We start from the raw sequence: 21,072 nt of genomic DNA, 5'->3' as shown, positions 1-21,072 counted from the left end.
CGAATACTTAATTAAAAGTATTTTAAACATTCACTCTATTTGTTTGAAATAATTAAATTGAATAGTGCAACAATGGCCTTGTTATCTAAATTGTGCACTTGACACGAATAAGTACTGTTCCATTTCACTTTCATGTGTGCGTCACGGAGATTGGTGTACGTATGTATACGCAGATGGGTAATATGCACGCACATGCCGATGTCACGTGTACCAAGTACGATTACATGTACATGCAAGATTAAATAATTACAGATTTAAACTCTTTACAAAACTATTCAGTCACCTAAAGCTATCCAATAAGAAAAAAATACAACACGTAGTGAAATTTAAATACAAATATGTATGTGGGAAAAAAGTTTCTCGTAATCAGCTTCCTCTCATAGTCTGTATTTATTTCGCAACAAATAGTTTAACTAAATGGCAAATAAAAAACATCTACCTGTGTCTAGCCATTCGTTTTAATTCGCGCATGATCGGTTTTATTCGTCAAGTTTATGAATGTGTCGTCACGGTGAGCGAGATCGCTACAGAGCTTCATAAGATAAAGGCAACGGGTGTGACCGTAGCAGCGCTATCAGGTCCAGTCCTGACTTCGCCTCCCGCGACCGCCGCCGTCAGCCGCCGTTCTGCGTCGCGTCGTGTTGATATTATGTGAAGTGGCGAACGAAAAGGATGTATGTATACGTACGTCTCGTCTTTCAGTTGACTTTCATCGTCGTTTTGTAGTGAACGTTTCGCACGGATATTGATAGGAAATTGCAATTTCGCTACGTAATATATTTATTGCAATCGGCAATCCTGAGAGAGAAGTTCAGTTACGTGAAGCTTTAGGATTATTTTGAACATTAGATTACAAGTGCTCTAGAGAATTCTCTGAACAAAAAATAGCGCTGGGAAAAAGCGTGGCGCAATGCAGTGTATGTTTGGATGCGAATTCAAACAGTGTTGTGCGAATTTAATACTGAGAGACCGCAGTCTAGTGAATCGTACAAAAAAGTTGTGGATTTTGCTGTAGCCATGCTGCCAATGGTCCATACAGAGCCGGTGCTTTTCGATTTTGGGGGTCCCAGCATAGACGGAGCCGCAACTCCGTCACCCTCGGTGCCGTCCTCGCTCACGCCGCACTCGGATGTTGACGAACTTGTAGACATTTTCTTTGACGTCGATGTGGCCGTCAACACTTTTTCAAGGTAAATTATTGCATTCACGAAATGATAACGATTTTTAGGACAGCGAACACATCTCGCGCCCTTGACCCTGATCATTTATATCGTAGTCAATACTAGATATAGCTAGTGAAACGCTCTCCTCGCTACATTTTATCTAGTGCTCATGTAAAAACATGTTGATTTTTGCTGCGCATTTCGCCGACGTTCACATTTCGTAAAAAATGCGTGCGTAGCATTTACAGAAACACGTACACGAACGTAAATTGGTCGCCAAACGATTTCGCAAAGGTTTCCAAGTCGCTCATATTACGCCCAGTGTGCGAAGAAAGTCAACAAGTGGTAGCTTCATGAAATCGAGCGTGTCAGTGTAATGATTGGATCACATCACGTCATGCCTGCTTGAACATTAGAAGTCGTATCAGATAGTCGACTTGATACTTAGGATCTCGTGTTAGAAAACTAGTTTATTTCTTCACCTGGGTGTCGAAGTATATTCGGACAATTACCTGTGATATTTCCTCGTTCGTTTGACTTGCTGGTTGGTGGTGCGTTCAGTGCGTTGTCTTTATCCGCGCTCAACTGAATAACTCGAGGAAAACGATTATGAAATCTGCTGTAAGCCTGAGAAATCGTTTCAGGTGTGACGAGGAGTGCGCAGTGAAAGTGTCTCATTGCGAGTGGTCCATTAATATATCTATCCAATCTAATACCATTAAACGAGCAATTCTCGTTTATATATATATATATATATTTCGGGGATCTCGGAAACGGCTCTAACGATTTCGATGAAATTTGCTATATGGGGGTTTTTGGGGGCGAAAAATCGATCTAGCTAGGTCTTATCTCTGGGAAAACGCGCATTTTCGAGTTTTTTAATGTTTTCCGAGTGAAGCTCGGTCACCCAGATATTATATATATAACTACGATAGCGACAGCTGCTTACGAGTATGTCTATTTAAATGGCTGCTACTACAAATAATTCACAGTTGAAGATGAAGGAGCCTTAAAAGCGCATAGCGACGGTCCAACGACATGGCCAATATCGCAAGCAACATTCCCTCCTCGTCCGTCCCTCATAAAAGAGCAGCACACAACCTGTGGTTGTTGGGACCGTTGGTTTGCCGTTGGCCTTTGTAAATGACAAGCAGTTGCTGTTAGACTTCTAAAATAATGACTACGAAGAGTATAGTAGTTTATGTGACTTCTAGATAGAATACTCTTTATTGGCACACCTCAGTAAAAAGAACAATTGATTAAATGTAGAGGCAGACAACAGGCGGTCTTATCGCTAACGAGCGATCTCTTCCAGACAACCTTTGGGTAGCGGAAACAGAGAAATAATCGAAAAGGTAGGTGTTGCAAAAGCATTGTGGAGCCTACGTTTACACACACAATCACATTGAATAAACATACACATATACGAAATACAAATAGACATACATAAATATGCATATAAATATATACATATATAATAGACCGGAATATAGCTAAAATATGACAGCAGCATGTCAGCCATAGAGTAACAATAACTATGCTATACAAACTGCACTAAGAGAAAGATAAATAATGTTCTTTAAGTATTTTTTTGAAAGCAGCAAGCGATTGAGCGCGTCTAATACCTACTGGTAAAGAGTTCCAGAGTCGGACAGCTTGAAAGGTAAAAAAAGTGTTATAAAATTTTGAAGAAGAAGACGGAGCGGAAAGAAGCATACTGCGCGACAGCCTCACAGAATTTAAATAATTGAAACGCTCCTTGAGATAGCGAGGAGTTGCTGGAAGGAAAGGAATTAAATATAGAAGAGTCAGTATATGAAAGTTACGACGAAAACGAATAGGCAGCCACTTGAGCTGTAAGCAAAAAAGAGAAACATGGTCATACTTGCGTAACCCAAATATGAACCGGATGCAAATATTTTGGATGCGCTCAAGTTTATTAAGTTGCTCCTCCGTTAGATCAGGATGACAGGATATGAAACGTCAGCGTAATCCAAAATGGGGAGAAGGGGGTTTGGGCAAGCGCAGTCTTGGTCGGAATTGGTAGAAGATTTCGTAGCTTTCTAACAGAGCCCACTGATGGAAACATTCTCCTGCTTACTTCGCCAACCTGAGATACCCATGATAGGGTACGAGTACGGGATCAGAACGCCTTCAAAATAAACTGGAGATAGAGTATTGAAGTCGATCTTCGATAGCAGTTTTGAACTACCAAAAATAATACTCTGCGTTTTTGAAGGATTTACTTTGAGGCCAAAGGCAAGACTCCAGTCCAAGATTCTCACAAGATGGTTATTTATGGTGTTAATGACAGATTGAAGATCTTCAGTTTTACCCTGCGAGTAAATTTGAAGGTCGTCGGCATACAGGTGGTAACGCGAAGAGAGATTTAAGATTATGGAATTTATAAAACTTGAAAATAATAAGGGAGACAACACGCCGCCTTGCGGTACGCCGGCCAGCGTGTTGCACCAGGAAGTGCTTCTACTTTACATAATGGTACGAGTGTAGGTTTATGAAACGAATGAAATGAGTTTCATAAAAGGATCACATGAGTATTTTAATGCCTAATTATGTACAGTTAATTATTATACTTACAAACTAGTTAAGAGACAAACTAAACGTCAAATGCCGGTAATACAAACTTTTTCGCGCATGTCACGCATACGTTGTTTTTTTATAAATTCAGAGACAAACTAGAGCCGGGGGTAGAGATGGGCGGCGGGTAAATACCCGGGGTAGATATCGGGTATTTATCGGGTATTTACCCAATCTACCCGGTATTTACCTTTTCTACCCAAATCAGTGGGTATAAATAAAAGTTGGAAACGGAGTAAATAACAGTTTTTTGATACTCATGTAGTTCTATAAAATGTATAATATTTGTATTGACTAAGGAAATCGTCAAATGTTTAATATCTTAATACATACATTCTACAATACGTGTGTTTGTCACTCTACTCCTCCTAAACGGCTGGAACGATTGAGATGAAATATTTAGTGTATATGGGTTCCTGAAGGGTTGGGAAAAACAATTGAACCCGGTAGATGGCGCTGCTATCGGTATATAGCCAAATTCGATATACTGAAACCGATTTGGGTGAAATTTTGTATATATGTATATTTCAACGGGTACCCGGATTGTTTGAAAAAACTATTGGACCCGGTAGGTGGCGCTGCTGTCGGTATATCACCTAATTATATTTAATGAAACCGATTTGGATGGCATTTTGTGTATATATTTCAACCGGTACCTGGATTGTTTGAAAACACTATTAGCTATATACCGATAGCAGTGCCACCTGCTGGGTCATATTGTGTTTTCAAACAATTTAGATACACACAAAATTTCATCCAAACCGGTTTCAGTAAATCAAATTTGGCCATATACCTAACGAAAAAATTACTGTATCAAAAAATAAATAAAATAAAAAATCAAATGTAGAAATATCAAAACCAAAATAAGAAAATAATTTAAAAATAGTAGATATAGGTATAAAAAAATGAAAAAATATAAATACACAAATTAACAAAGAAATGTAAATAATACGGTATAAAATCCACTCGTCGAAAAAATATACATTAATTGTGTACAAAAAGTTGTGTGATTGTGATTTGTATACTTTATTTTAACTAATTTTCATATTTATACGATAATAATATTGATATATCTTATTTATATAATGAATTTCTTCAATTATACGAACAGATTTTAAATACCCAACAATTTGGGTAGATATGGGTAAATATCGGGTAGATTGGGTAGTTTTGGGTATTTTCCCGGTATTTACCCGCCGGCGCCCATCTCTAGCCGGGGGTCGACTGCCATATCGTCTGATATCAAGTAACATGTGAGATTTGTCTAAATTGTTTCGGACACTTCATTTCGAATAAAACGTCATCTGGACTGATATTAGAATAGAGGCCAAATCAAATTTCTTTGTTTCTCAGAGATGTTCTAAATTTGAATGTAATTAAGGTATCGGATATCGATGCATTAAAGTGAAAATTACGATGCACCCACAGAACAGATAAATGTTTGTTAATATAGGCTGTTAGCTTATCGTGTCTGAATATATTATAGGAGGGTTATGATATGGATGTAGATAAAAAATTTTAATATAGACGCGATTATTATTTTTTTATCTTTAGCATTGCTTAGATTGCATAATATATCTCCATTATTTGTATTTAGTCAACAGATTATTGCAGTAATTTTACCGTTTACGGCACAATAATGCAATTAAATTGACGTTACCTCCAGGCATGCATACAGATTAACAGTGAGCGCAAATGATAACCAAAACGGCACAAATAGACATAAAGATTGTAGGTCACGACGGTGACCCGCAGATAAGGTAACATTGACTAAAATGTGTACCTAATGTGACCTATATGTACCATGGATTGCAGTAAATAAATAAATGAAAATACCTAGTTACCGAATGCATTGATACGTGTACTTTTTGCTTGTATGACAAGAGTTGTTTTTAGTCTTGCAATTCTTAGATTGCAAATAACTGTGTGTAATCTATTAGTTACCCAAAAGCAGTCCCAATAACAAGTCATACATATTTGTATTTTTGTGTACATAAATATCAACGTTACCTAGATCGCTCCGAAATGCGAATCCACGTTCATTCTTCCTAAAATAACCCCACAATAATGAGCATGTAGATTCTGGGGATAGCCTTCTTATTGTACATCTATTATATGTAGTTTCCCGACATAATAAGGAACCATCTTATTTCTCTCTCTTTATCTTTCTTTCTATTGACGTATAATCTAAAAGAGCGGAATTAGTTTTCATCAGCCTTCCCCTTTATTTCAGCGCATGCCAAGAACAGGTTTACACTTTTGTAGAATATAATATAATTTATTCGTAAGCACAAACAAACAAGACAATACATAATCTTATACCTTTAAACGAGCAATTCTTGTTTGTTTATTTATTTATTTATTTATATATATATTTCGGCGATCTCGGAAACGGCTCTAACGATTTCGATGAAAATTGGTATATGGGGGTTTTCGGAGGCAAAAAATCGATCTAGCTAGGTCTTATCTCTGGGGAAACGCTCATTTTTGAGTTTTTATATGTTTACCGAGCAAAGCTCGGTCTCCCAGATATTATAAAATAAACACAAAATAAGAATGAAGTGCCACGAAATGGCCTCATCTTAGCATGTTGCTGGTGGCTTCCAGCGCTGATCTTCCGATGAGACCACCAAGTGAGAATAATCACGGACAAGAAGAAAAAGACATAAAATAACATACAGTGAACAAATAGTTAAATAAGAAAAAGTTACACAGCAATAAGACGAATAACGACTATATTAAATTAAGACTATTTACACATTAAAACAAGCATAGTGCTCACAACACTATCGGTCCGGTCCAACCATACCTTGACTAAACATAGCCAAGGCCTTAGCTTGTAGCTTTATAAAATTTTGCCCTGTGGTCTCTACCGCCACCCCTCGGGCCTATTTCTCGAACGATATTAAATATTATTTGTGCACGAACTGTCAAATCCTATGGGTTGCCATGACAACACACTAATAATATTAGACTAATATCGTTAGAGAAATGGGCCCCTTGTCGACCTTACCACAGAATAAATAATAGTATGACCTTACTTACCATTCGGCAACTTGATTCATCTAAGATATCGCACTGTATCCGTCACCATTTCGTAACACATGACCTATCCACCTCAACTTGAGTTATGTTTTCTGTTGGTGACGTCAGTTAGTTTTGTCATCTGCGCATGACATTGCACACATGATTCGGATATTCAAGTAAATATTGACAAAGAACTAATCCATAAATTATTACTTTTTACTTTTATCACTTTCTCTTTTAAATGTATTTTTGTGTGTAATGTATATGTCTTTCAGTAGGCTCTGTAGTGTGAAGAGTCCAGGGCACCTATTTCACCAATTTACTAGCATAGGCATAGCAAGCATAAGCATAGGAAATAGTGATTTGTTCTTTAATTGAAAAAATCCTAAATTGTATTGTATTGACATGCCTAAGTCAATACAATACAATTAGCCTTTATTCACTGACTCATTTTACTTTTATTGTTTTATGATTCATTTAATTGTCGCTAGTTAGGTTGTCGGGGTTTCCAAAAAAGCCTCTAAAGCTTTCCAATTGGTGGGAAATCGTCCTCCCATCTCATCTTCGGGCGCCACTGGCCCCTCTCGCTGTATATAGTAGACCAGGATCTCTAGAAGAATGTCGTATGCATAATTGTTAGACCGCAGTTTGACTTCTGATCCTTGTAGTAGGGCTCCTAGGCTACAAGGAACCTGATCTTGCCGGGCTGAAAAGTGGTGCCGTTCACCCCATCACCCCCTTAAAATCCCCTATAAAATGTTCATATTCTTCGAGATTCTAATGGTTTTAATTTATTTTTAATAACTGATTCGTATTAAAATAAGCTGCTATAACATATACTGAGATATATAGAATAGTTTGACGGAGCTGTTTTTGACGGTCGAGGCTTAGCGAGGTCGTATAGTAATAAGTTTTAGGAGCAGTTCAAAGATGGACTAGTAAAATAATTTGCACACTACAGGAAAGTTTAATCTATATTGGATAGTTTTTATTGAATATACAGGTGACAAAATGATGATAAACATACAGATTAAACTTTTTGTAAGTTTTAATTTATTTTTTTCAAAGTACTTCTTCCTTTTTAGGGTTCCGTAGCCAAATGGCAAAAAACGGAACCCTTATAGATTCGTCATGTCTGTCTGTCTGTCCGTCTGTCTGTCCGTCCGTATGTCACAGCCACTTTTCTCCGAAACTATAAGAACTATACTGTTGAAACTTGGTAAGTAGATGTATTCTGTGAACGGCATTAAGATTTTCACACAAAAATAGAAAAAAAAACAATAAATTTTTGGGGTTCCCCATACTTCGAACTGAAACTCAAAAATTTTTTTTCATCAAACCCATACGTGTGGGGTATCTATGGATAGGTCTTCAAAAATGATATTGAGGTTTCTAATATCATTTTTTTCTAAACTGAATAGTTTGCGCGAGAGACACTTCCAAAGTGGTAAAATGTGTGTCCCCCCCCCTGTAACTTCTAAAATAAGAGAATGATAAAACTAAAAAAAATATATGATGTACATTACCATGTAAACTTCCACCGAAAATTGGTTTGAACGAGATCTAGTAAGTAGTTTTTTTTTTATACGTCATAAATCGCCTAAATACGGAACCCTTCATGGGCGAGTCCGACTCGCACTTGGCCGCTTTTTATGTCTTACCAACTATAATAAACTAACATAAATCATTACAAGTGTTTACAATTGCTATTTACACGTTTACAAAGTGATATACAAACATTTGACCGTTTTTAGGGTTCCGTACCCAAAGGGTAAAAAACGGGACCCTATTACTAAGACTTCGCTGTCCGTCCGTCCGTCCGTCCGTCTGTCACCAGGCTGTATCTCATGAACCGCGATAGCTAAAATTTTCACAAATGATGTATCTCTGTTGCCGCTATAACAACAAATACTAAAAATAAAATAAAATAAATATTTAAGGGGGCTCCCATACAACAAACACGATTTTTTTGCTGAGTCCGACTCGCACTTGGCCGGTTTTTTGGTACTAATGCGACTAGTGGTATCACAGCCAGTTAGAGAGTGCGGTGCAGGTAGAACATTGCATACTTTTTCGCCATGAGACTGTGCAGCTGAATGGCACCGAACCCAAGCATTCGATTTTTCTTGCGTGATCCTTCGAACCATTAACCTGTGCAACCCATCGTTTGAAGTTCACGCCAGAAATAAACACCTAACACAAAGATATCTGTATCAGAGCTGAGAATTATTATCTCGGCATGGTTAATATATGGCAGAACATTCTTGAATCAGCCTCTAAATGGTTAGATTTTATTAAATTATCAACTTCGGTAAAAGCGGCACCTTGTAATTTAAAACATTTTGTGGGATCTTCAAACCCATCGGAAATATATATCACTCGGTTATCGTGTACTGTGGCATAAGTGCAAGCATGAGAGCAAAGAAATTTTTAAAGTTGCAACTTATTTTCAGCGCTCACAAAGAAATCTCTGCAATCTGCAGGTATATTGGTCCACCCATTTTTGACTTTTTTTATTAGGTATATTATAATAATGTCGTTTAAACAGTATTAGACCAGAAGAATTTATTTGAAAAACTTAAAGATTTTTTTTTGAAAAGGATAATCTGTATGGTTTTTATCATTAACAAGTTATTAAAAATAAATTAAAACCATTAGAATCTCAAAGACTATGAACATTTTATAGGGGATTTTCAAGGGGGTGGTGGGGGGAACGGCACCACTTTTTAGCCCGGCAACATCAGGTTTCTTGTAGCCTAGGAGCCCTACTACAAGGATTAGAAGTCAAATTGCGGTCTAACAATTATGCATACGACACTCTTCTAGGGATCCTGGTCTATAGCTCTATAGGGAACCAATTGGTTATATTTTGTGTCTATTTGTTTATTTTTTTTGATCTTGACATGTGACCTGTCCACTTCCATTTTCTTTTTCTTATTTCTCTGATTGATCTCTGACTTTAGTTTTTTATTCCTGATTGTTGTCAGTCTCCATCTGTCGTTTATTCTTATTCCTAGCATGCTTCTCTCCATATCGTGTTGGCAAACAGCAATCTTTTGCATATTGTTCTTAGTGCATGCCCATGTTTCACATGCGTATGTTAAGCATGGCATGGGCATGTCAAGTTCGGCACAAATATGTGGATAGGTCCTATTCCTTATTCAACCTTTAATTAAGACGGGAACTAATACTTTTCTGGTCTACATGACAACGTCATGACAGCGTCCATCTTTTTCAATGGCGTGGTGCTAAAAAGTTACTTTTTTATAACATGAAAACGCCACCCATAATATGATCTGATTTTTTTAATGCGAGCGGGCTTGACTGCTATACAAGTGCTAGAAGTTCGCAAGCCGTGTTGCCTCTCTTTTTAACATCGATAGAGTATACCAACCTGTGTCAATGGCTCAGCAAACCACGAAAGCGACTTAGTAACGCAAATGGCATCAGGTCACGAGCACATGGTTTCTTTTAGGAGCCCGGCGTTCGCTCGGCTACCTTATGCAGATTTAACGTAGACACTATAGTTTTTCCGAAAGCGAATGTTATGCAACCAGCATCAATCGCTGCATGTCATGTAACCTTCCAGCCCAGGAAGGAACCTAACCCTAGTTGGGCTCAATGATTAGATACATAAGTTCGGAGAAACTTACGGCTGCATGATTAATTCACTGCTATGTTACGCTCGTAGCACTACGTCTCGTAGCGGATTCCAGAGTTTTCCCGGTACTTATGCAGTAAAAGTATCGTAGAGGGGTAACCGTAACGAGTAACGACAACATGTCGTGATAAGCGCTGAATTAGGAAGTGTAACGACAAACGGCAGCAAATTATGAAGCATCATTGTTGCTTATTTGAATAGAAGGATATCTAATCTTTACCTAATCACTTTTACTTGACACAATCTACTCCTATCTCTCAGATGTTTATTAAACCAACATGTGATAAAATGACAATAAAGGGGAGTACCAGCACAGAATAGATAATACGAGTAGTACTAAAAACTCAATTTTTTGTGTGACGTTATTACTAGATGACGCCTTATATTTTATAGTATGGTTTTTTGTAACGTTGACCAGCTGAATATTAAGCAGTGGTCATCCAACAGAGAACTGTCAAACTTCTTGTATTCTGACAAGCAATTTTGATCTAACTACTCTGAATTTAACAGACGGTTTAGTGAAACCTGCCTAGCAATGGAAAAGTAACGCCCGAATACAAGTCTTGTGGATGTGGGACCCATGACCTAATACATATATATAATATACCGCTGCTGTGGGAGTTGCGATACGGATTTTACCCCTTTTCCAGGCTGCAGCAATCTGAAAGTTTTCCCAAAAAATCCAAATATATTCCAATTAATCCAGCTTTGATGATTCATTTGATTTGAAGACAAGTCACATTTTCCTAAAGTGCAATCTAATTTGATCCTTAATTGGAATGCTAAAGTTGAAATTCCACTGTCGCGTATGTGGACGTAAAACGAGTAGAATTTTCTGTTACACTGGGAAGGGAATCCCTTTTAACTCACACTTAAATGAAAGCACATCTGCAATCACATAAGCTCTCGCAACTGTAGTATATTCGTATCAGTTTTTGAAAAAGAAAGGCTTTTTCAAAAACAAGGAACTGGATGTAGCACTGCACATGCGGTACGAACATACTCTTACCATACCAGCCGGGCTAGCACATGATTGTCGCGACAGTATCTCGCGGCGAGATAGACTACCCGTCCTCTTTTATTAACATAGAAAAAGACGGGTAGTCTATCTCGCCGCGAGATACTGTCGCGACAATCATGTGCTAGGGGTGCAGTTCAGGGATGTTGCGGATGCAGATTTTTTGACATCCGTGGATGCGGATGCGGATATTTAAAGGCTCAGATCCGCGGATGCAAATGCGGATATCAAGATTAGGTACTTAGAAAACGTCAAATATTACATTTTTAGTATTTTTTTATTAAAAAAAAACGGAACGTTTAGTATTTGAGCAAGAATATAAGTGCGTTATATTTAATAAACAGTAACTTCGCCGACTTTTCTGGATCTAGACGATTTCGTTATAGGTAATGACGAAATTACCTAGCACTTTACGCCGCCCCTAAGACGTTCCTGTACCAACTTGTTCGACATCCGCATCCGCATAAGCTCCGCATCGATTTTATGCGGATGCGGATGCAGATGCGGATGTTGTAAATAATGCGGAAGTTCCGCGGTTGCGGATGCGGATGTTCGCAACATCCCTGGTGCAGTTTGTTATTTAGTCGCAAAAGTGCGAACGCATTCTAGTATCAATTGCTTGAAAGCGCAATTTGTCATAACACAAGCATCATCACTTCTGTATTTTAGGCCAACTATCCCGACTACAAATCTATCTTTAGATTATAAAAAGAAAAAATGTAGAACAAGTCATTTGCGCAGCAACGTCCAAGTGTTTTGCGACCCAAGGAAAATAAAAACGTTGCAATACCCTGAAAACGCATACTTAAAGATGTTCATAAATTCAGCTTCCATGTTCCTAGTGCGTGTCACCATTAGTATGCAAGGGTGTTCTTAAATACCAAATTGAAAACTCACCTTCAATATTGTATGCGAAAAGTAAATACATACATAGTCTACAGTAAACAATAGGCGGAAAAATGTTTCAAATCGCAATACCACGAATAATCGAATATGTCCATGGCAGCAGGTTAGTACCGTGTCTCGTGGCTCTGTTGAACGAAGCCATGACACTGACCGCGATACAATGAAGTCATCGAAATGGCTCGTAATGGATGACAAGAAATTATACTTCACTAAACATTCAATCATCAAAGTATTTAAAAGTCAATGCACTTTAAAATAATAATATTAAATGATAAATGGGTTGGAGTGTATTAATAAGAGATAATAGGATAGTTCGAAAACAACTTTAGATGTTGTTCGCTATCATGCGCGCATGCATTAAACAGACATGAACATAACACAGTCGCGAACTATATATAAATAACCAATTAAAACTTACATTGTTTAAATTTCTACATTCCCATGGAGCGAGTTATAAAAATGTATATCCTTGACCGGGCTTGTGACGAAGCTCGGGCTTCCGTCGGTGGCCGTGAACGCATGCGTCACCTAGTATAGCAGCAGAGCAGGACAGAGCATATACCTATTTGTAAGCATCGCCAAACTAGAGGTCTGCAAAAACATAAATACTTTTAAACTATTTGCGTTGTTTTATTGGTAGCCACGTGAGACCGTTTATAATAACTATAATAACCAATTGGTGTTGTTGGTGGTTGTATCACTCGATTGAGAAGTGAGCTAACATTGTATCGTTGAGATTGGAATGAGATACGATTTTCATTTAACTCGGATAATAATAAAAAAAATATAGTCAACAAGTATTGATATTTCTTGTTACATGTAATAAACCTACCCTATTCATTTTAGAAAGTACCTACTCTCATGCTGGTTCGTAATCCGGATATCATAAATTCATAACATAAGTCGATGGTACAAACCGGTCCAAGTTTTATTTCGTCAACTGTTACGTCTCTTTTACTATTAGTGTATCTAGTAAAATTAACAAATGAATCGTTATTTATAATCTTTTATTTCCGAAACCCCCTTTCAAACCTTATCTAGGGTAGTCCTTTACAAAATCTTCGGTCCGCTTTTTAGAAGTCTACCAAGTACCACGACACCATCATCATCATCATCATAACTTAAGAGCTTTGCTCTTGTCGGTGGTGTCATATACTCTACAAGAAATCATGGACAGTTAGCTCAAGCTCTAGTTTAAGACGGTGCTTGTTTTAATTTTTATGCGTATTGTTGGAAATATTATGTTATATATTAGTTATACTTAGATTAAATAGTTATAAAATGTTGCCACGCCCTAGTAGGGTCCATGGATGTACTAAGTAACATAAGAACACCTTGTAATACCATGGTTGCAATAAAGAATTATGATTATGATTATGTAATCGCCAATCATTTCTTTCTTGTGCCAGTCTTTTAATTTCCTCATACGACGTATCATTTTTTATTTGGCTGAGATAAGTTATTCTAGGTTTCCCTTCTTCTCTTGTCTTTTCAATCCTGCCTTCCAAGATGTTCAGGAAAAACTTGTCATGCCGTGTCAGGTGTCCTACCATCATGCCTCTCCTATTTCTTTTTGTATTTTAATAAGTATCGCTTTTCTTCTATCATACTCAGGGCTTCTTCATTCTTCTTCCTTTGTCTAGATCCTTTCCATACTCCGCTAACACCACATTTCGAAAGCTTCCAACCTTTTTAGGGTTCCGTACCCAAAGGGTAAAAACGGGACCCTATTACTAAGACTCCGCTGTCCGTCCGTCCGTCCGTCCGTCCGTCCGTCTGTCACCAGGCTGTATCTCACGAACCGTGATAGCTAGACAGTTGAAATTTTCACAGATGATGTATTTCTGTTGCCGCTATAACAACAAATACTAAAAACAGAATAAAATAAACATTTAAGTGGGGCTCCCATACAACAAACGTGATTTTTGACCGAAGTTAAGCAACGTCGGGCGGGGTCAGTACTTGGATGGGTGACCGTTTTTTTGCTTGTTTTGCTCTATTTTTTGATGATGGCGCGGAACCCTCCGTGCGCGAGTCCGACTCGCACTTGGCCGGTTTTTCTATCTTTTTGTCTCAGTGTCCATGTCTCACTTGCATACAACGCAATGTTCGACACGACACCAACGTTGCTATTTCGGATACCTACGTGGTCGCCATTTTATGTCTTAAAACTACTTCTAATTTCCAAGTCAACTCCCCGAAATACAAACACCAACAACTATGTTTATTGTAGGTAAACAGGCCCTGAAATAACATATATCGCGCGTATTATCATTATTTACGCCTTAACCAGTAGGTACATACGGTGCGTGCATTTAATTTATTTGAGCAATAAATAACACTTAGACAACCTGGTCCAATCGTCATTGCATATTTTAGCATCCGTTCAGCATACCTGTTCATTAAAATAGTTCTCGTCTTTTATCAACGGCCATATTAAGTTTTTATGAGTCATTGAAGTTCATTGTTGATCGATTGTTCAAGTAAATTCAAATAAATAAGTTATCGAGAAAAGGATGGTACGGCCCTACGGCCGTGCCCCTGTTTTGCTCGATTCGGCGAGGGCATTGCCGTGCCCCCAGATCCCGTAAGCTGAACGATGTTTAACGGAAAAGGTACATATTCTATTTCGAGAGTAGCGATTATTTCCCGGAAATCGAATTTTACTGGAAGCAATATTTCCATTCACAAAATTTACCATTTTATTCTTTTTCACTAGCTTCCTTTCCCGGAAGCATTTTTAACCAATTCGCATATTTTCTTATTAAATTTATACATATTGCAATAACTTATTTTCCTGATACGTTTTCAAACCATTCGAATAGTTTGGATAACTTTCTTATTATCTGTAATGTAAATCAATATTGTTCAATAAAATATGTTGGTTCTGGGTTCTGGCGCTCGCCGGCCGCTGCCGCGGCACGCTCGCTTCGCTCGCTCGGCTTCGCGCACTGTTTTGGTCGCAGTTTACCTAACACAGGTGGTAGGCTCTGTCAAATGTTTAGTGATTGTAAACAAATGAAATATAGCGGGAAATTATGCAAATGGTTAGAAATCCTGTTAGGGAAATAATCTATTGAAAAATAAATATATAGGAAAATATGCGAATTGGTTAGAGATGCTATCGGGAAAGGAACCTATTGAGAAATTAAAAAGTGGTAAAATTTGCGAATGGCAGAAATCGCAACTAGGAAAAAACGATTTTCGGACCACCACTCGTCGTAGATGAGTTTTTCAAGATCACCTACAAAGTTGCAAGAGTACCTCCCTACGTTATATTGATAGATAGATAGATTATTTATTGATAAAAATATAAAAAATATACGTCATTTCGCAATCATTAATAAAACTTTTCCCATGTCACGTACCCAATTTTGGTCGCGTAGGATGTAGTGAATAAAGAAACAATGTGCCAATTATAAAATCGGGCGTTTTGCCGGAAATACAGGTGAGCTTAGAATTCGCACGTCTTATTGGACATAAATATGAAGGTTAGATAGGGAATCGTAATGATGGCCCACAAGGCCAGCGTCTGTCCCTTCGCGATGGTGGATCCGGTGCTACAGAGTCGCGCCACGACCAAGATTAGATAACCATCGACATAGGGTGTGGAATAAACACCGGATGTTAACAAGGATATCATAGTATGGAAATGCCTAAATTATTTCTGATAAAAACGTGTTGCTCTAGCAGTTTCATAGCGAGTAATCTTTTACGCTTTATTTAGTTACGGACTTTTATTAGTTTGAGAGCCAGTTTGGTGATAGAGCCGGAACTCTGTAATTAAATAAAGCGTACTTGTTGAGTTTGGGCTCGTTAGGATTATCTTGATGAATAGTAGATGACAGTCGAAGCTTGGGATAATATAATATATTCTAAAATTATGGTGCCACAGTTTCCGATGATGAAGTCAACCTAGAAGAAGTACCTACTTAAATTATTAATGATAATGAGAGATGTAAAATAGAATGTGATACAACTTACTTGCTTACCGGAAAGTGAGCTATTCAAGTAAATTTTTTAATAGACTTATTCATTACATAATCGGTATAACTCAGTCTTAAGCGCACAGAGTGGCGTGTGATGACTACAGTTCTACACTTTCACACGAACATTCATTAATGGTTACATTATAACATAATCAACGAAAGTACTTTTAAGAATTACTGCCATTGAAACCTAAGCTAAACTGTGTCTTACGAATATGCCATCACAGTAAAGGCTAACATGAATTCACGCAACTGCAAATAGTATTTTATAACCGTTTAAGGTGACGGTAGAGGTGGGTAAATTTTCAGATTCTGTCAATTTACCCCATTTCACACACAAGCGCACTTCACGCACACTACCTCACTTTACTGGGACAGGTCATTGACCCATCAAGTTTTTTTAAGATTGCGTTTTGAGTTTAGTGTTAACCACTGACCTCTTTTGAGGAACAGAAACTGTAAAAACGTTCCATTGAAAGAAGAAAGAGAAACAATACATTAAATCTTGCTCTCCTTGTCTGTTCATGTCACACGTGACGTATTTAAATTCTAATTTAATTCATTTGATTGTTAACTATTTTCTGCATATTATGGCTTTGTCGAGATACGCGTTTTGTAAAGTTAAACCGAATAAACCCAGATGTCATTAAGTCAGATGTAAAATGTTATTTACTACTCTATACGGTTATTCATAAGGCGAAAAATCAATTCAATTAAAAATTTAAATAAATAAAGTTTCGGCAGGGTGGAAATTTAATTAAGGCCGACAAAATAAAATTTAATAATATATGTCGGCTGATGTACCCCTAAGATCTTTACAGATTTACTTGTACGAGTATCCTATATTCGCTATTTATTTTGCTATTAAATTTATAAAATTAAAATAAATAATTAAATATTATACTGGCATTCCACCGCTATTATTTCAGTGCTGAACTGATTATCTTCGATCGTAGCCTTGATGATGTAGTTGTACTTACACTTACGGCGGTAGGAGCGGCAATGAACCCCGCGCAGCGTAGAACGAGAGGTGCGTTGGGATAAGTGCATATACATATAATTCTTCGTGCGTCTGTCTGTCTGTCCGTCCGTCTGTCACAGTCTATTTTCTCCGAAACTACTGGACCAATTCAGTTGAAATTTGGCACACATATGTAAATTTGGCACACAAATGTAAATTTGTGACCCAAAGATGGACGTGTAACGTAAATAAAATGTATTTTAGAGAATTTGAAATACGGTAGCCATTTTTGGGGGGGGGGGGGGGGTAAATGAAAAAATTAAAAAATGTTTTTTAAACTATATAGTGTTACATATCAAATAAAAGAGCTCATTGTAAGAATCTCAAACATAACTTTTTTTATAATTTTAGGATTAATAGTTCAGCAGTTATTCATGAAAATAGGCAAAAAATGATCATTCTCCGCCCACTTTCTCCGAAACAACTGGATCTAAAATTTTGAAAAAAATACACAAAGTAGTTCTTTACCTACATATGTCAGGAAAATCTATAAGAAATGTGCAGTCAAGCGTGAGACGGACTTAATATACGGAACCCTTAGAATGCGAGTCCGACTCGCACTTGTTTTTGTTTAGCTCTTATTAGGTTTAAGGAGTTTTATGAGTGAAAAAAGAAGTTTTTTGTTTTATGTGCCCGCGTTATTGCCGATCGATTGTGTTTTAAACGATAATTAGACAAAAAAACTTGTTTTTCACCCAACGAATATAGATCCCCATGACACATCTTCCAAGTCGCCTTTGGATAGGCTTAATTTTAAAAATAATTGAAATAATGTTCTATATCATTCATACTTGCAAAAAAAGACTAAAAATAATTTACGTGACCAATGCTTATTATTAGTAAATATCTTACAATTTAATATCTGATATATCACACGATACAAAAAAATGGCCGCAAAGTTAAAAGTTTATTTATTTACGTTACTAGTCCATCTTTGGATCACCGACTCTTTGTCATATGTGAAAAATGTGTACCAAATTTCAATTGAATTAGTCTATTAGGGGCAGACACACGAGTGATCTTAAAAGGGATTTTTTTCTTGAATGATTTGTATGTACTTACCCCAACGCACCTCACGTTCCACGCGGCGCAGCGTAATCAGTAAGTACCTAATAATTAGTGTCCGACCGAAACACAAATTTCTGTATATATAAATATTGTTGTCCTACTTGCTCGCCAACTTTTGGTCTTTGTCACATAGTTTAGTTTCATAATACGAAGTACTATTTCGTATGTTTCGGCCAGGCCGAAAGATTCGGCCGTTTTTTGGCCGAAACCGAAACTACGGCCGAAACATGATTTTATGGCCGAAACCGAAACCGAAACCGAATCTTCGGTCGGACACTACGAATAATCACAATGGTCTAAGTACCACAGACCCTACTGTCGCTTAAGTCCTTTATGCCAATCTCTGCCTATTAGAACTTATAAAAAAAAAAGAAACCGAGTAATTATATCCAACTACCGAACCTGCTTACAAATTTTCTCGAGATATTTGAGAAATGTGATATGCAAAGGAGAACATTCGAACAAACGAAAGTATTTTTGCCCAAGCTGAAACGGAGACCTTCGCCTACGCTCGGTCAGTGATGGTTTAGGTACAGTCAGCTGCAGGTCACCCCTGCATAGAAGATTGTATGCAGGGGTGGTACCTTTTCTCTGCAGCTGACTGTACACCTATAAAAAATTGTTGTACCTGCTGCAATTTTATACCGGTACCGTACTTTATATTTCAACAGGTATAGTACCTTCAAAACGAAGCGGTATTGATAAATAATAACGGTACCGTACCGCCTATAAATAATAATAATAATTCAGCCTATATACAGGGTGGTCCAAACCTTGACGTCCAAAAATTTTTTTTTAGATTCCTCACGTCGTGGGCTATCAGAATATACCCCATGTATGTTAGCCGATTTTTCGTAGTTATCGAGTTATGATTTTTTTTTACTTTTAACTTTTCATATGAAATTCCGGGGTTCCCATACAGAGTGGCTAAAAAATAACTGCATTTCCGTTGCCAGGGAGGTTGTAAAAGTTGCTCAGTATAATCCCAACACCTCCCTGGCAACGGAATGCAGTTATTTTTCAGCCACTCTGTATGGGAACCCCGGAATTTCATAGGAATAAGAATAAGAATTGTTTATTGCCACATACATGAACATAAAATAGAGTTAGAATTACTTACATAATAAAATAAAACAGTTGTTATCATATACAAAACAAAAGTGAGAAGATCTTTGTATTAGGCACAGGGTTCCAGTCTCAGCGTGTGCCGGGCCTAGGTGCCCGGCGCTGGTTTTCAGACCGGTCCCAGACTATGGACGGTCGGAGAATATTACCTACATAGGAAAAGTTAAAAGCTTAAAAAATCATAACTTGAAAACTACGAAAAATCGGCTAACATACATATGGGGTACATTATGATAGCCCACGATTTTTGGACGTCACGGTTTGGACCACCCTGTATAGACAATAATCTCAACGCTAGCCCAATGCGGATTGGGGACTTCACACACAGCTTTGAATTTCTTCGCAAATGTATGCACTACGAGTATGCAGGTTTCCTCACGATGTTTCCTCCTTCACCGAAAAGCTAGTGGTAAATATCAAATGATATTTCGTACATAAGTTCCGAAAAACTCATTGGTACGAGCCAGGATACCAATGAGTTTTTCCTTACCGCTTATACCGTAAAGAAATAATGCAGTCTCTGCTTTGCACGATTATTGTGTGGACATAATTCTTATAATCACCGAAACATACATACCTCTACGCACAGAATGTCATTGAAATAAAACATTGTTTTTTATAGTAAATTAATATAACATTCGATTTATACACATAACAATAAGCAGGCCAGGCCGCAGCGATATTGGCCTGTAAGCTTCATCTCGGTCTCCAAATCCGCAAAACTCGCTGGTACTAAATGCTGGTCTTGCCGTTATTAATTATCTTGATTCTTGAAGATTATCAGAACAGCACGTTACGTAATCGCATACATAGACGGAACGAACGTAGGTGTAGACACTGCAAGTCTTTAGGTATTAAACGAATTTCGCTTCGTATTAATAGATGAGTAATATTTAAATGAACATATAATATTCTCTAACATAAATACAAGATTACAATTAATTGACATCAAAAGTCATTGACGTACAGAAGTCATATACATTTTTATAATGACGCAAAATTGATACCAGCATAATGAAAATCAATCCCAATCAGTAAAACGAGTTTTTAAACTTTTTTCATTTTAAGCGGGTTTTGAAGGAACAAGTTACTTAAATTCGATTGTAATCGTATTGTTTTAGGATAATTTACTGCTGTTTTCGACCGTTACGACCCGTAAATAACAACAACTCACATTTAAAATTTGACTGGAGCTCGACGTGATTATATTTATTTACCCTATTTTATGAAATACAATTTATCTACTGGTATACATTTTCGTATGCGTATATGATGAAATGTCTTTATTAATGTCAAAAACGAGCTATGACGATGTACACGTCTGCTTCGATGCAAGGCCAACGGCCATCTGACTCGAAGAAGAGTTTTGAGTGATGTCGTCAATGTATGGAAATTATACGAAAGTTTACATTTGGGATTGAATTTCTGTGTTGTATTTGTGAGTAAAAATATAAGTAGATAATAATCTGGTAGTTTAGTTATCTAGCCTTCAAAAT

The 21,072-nt window shown here is 37.4% G+C and overlaps 1 protein-coding gene across 6 annotated transcripts in view; it reads left to right on the top strand.

Annotated features, from left to right (window-relative positions):
- Window positions 1-21,072, top strand: part of LOC134647957 (uncharacterized) — a 79,449-nt gene that overhangs the window by 23,741 nt on the left and 34,636 nt on the right. The window contains exon 1 of one of the 6 annotated variants that reach the window (XM_063502353.1): window positions 624-1,190. The exons of 3 other annotated variants lie outside the window; for them this stretch is intronic. In XM_063502353.1, coding sequence (XP_063358423.1) covers window positions 928-1,190 — 263 coding nt within the window. In that variant the 5' untranslated portion in view covers window positions 624-927. Of the gene's footprint in view, window positions 1-623; window positions 1,191-21,072 lie in introns of those variants that run through there. 2 more of the 6 variants (XM_063502351.1, XM_063502352.1) reach the window with 2 other exon arrangements.

The sequence above is a fragment of the Cydia amplana genome, chromosome 5 (assembly GCF_948474715.1).
Source record: "Cydia amplana chromosome 5, ilCydAmpl1.1, whole genome shotgun sequence".
Classification (NCBI taxonomy): domain Eukaryota; kingdom Metazoa; phylum Arthropoda; class Insecta; order Lepidoptera; family Tortricidae; genus Cydia; species Cydia amplana.
This window is presented reverse-complemented; position numbering and strand designations above follow the sequence as displayed.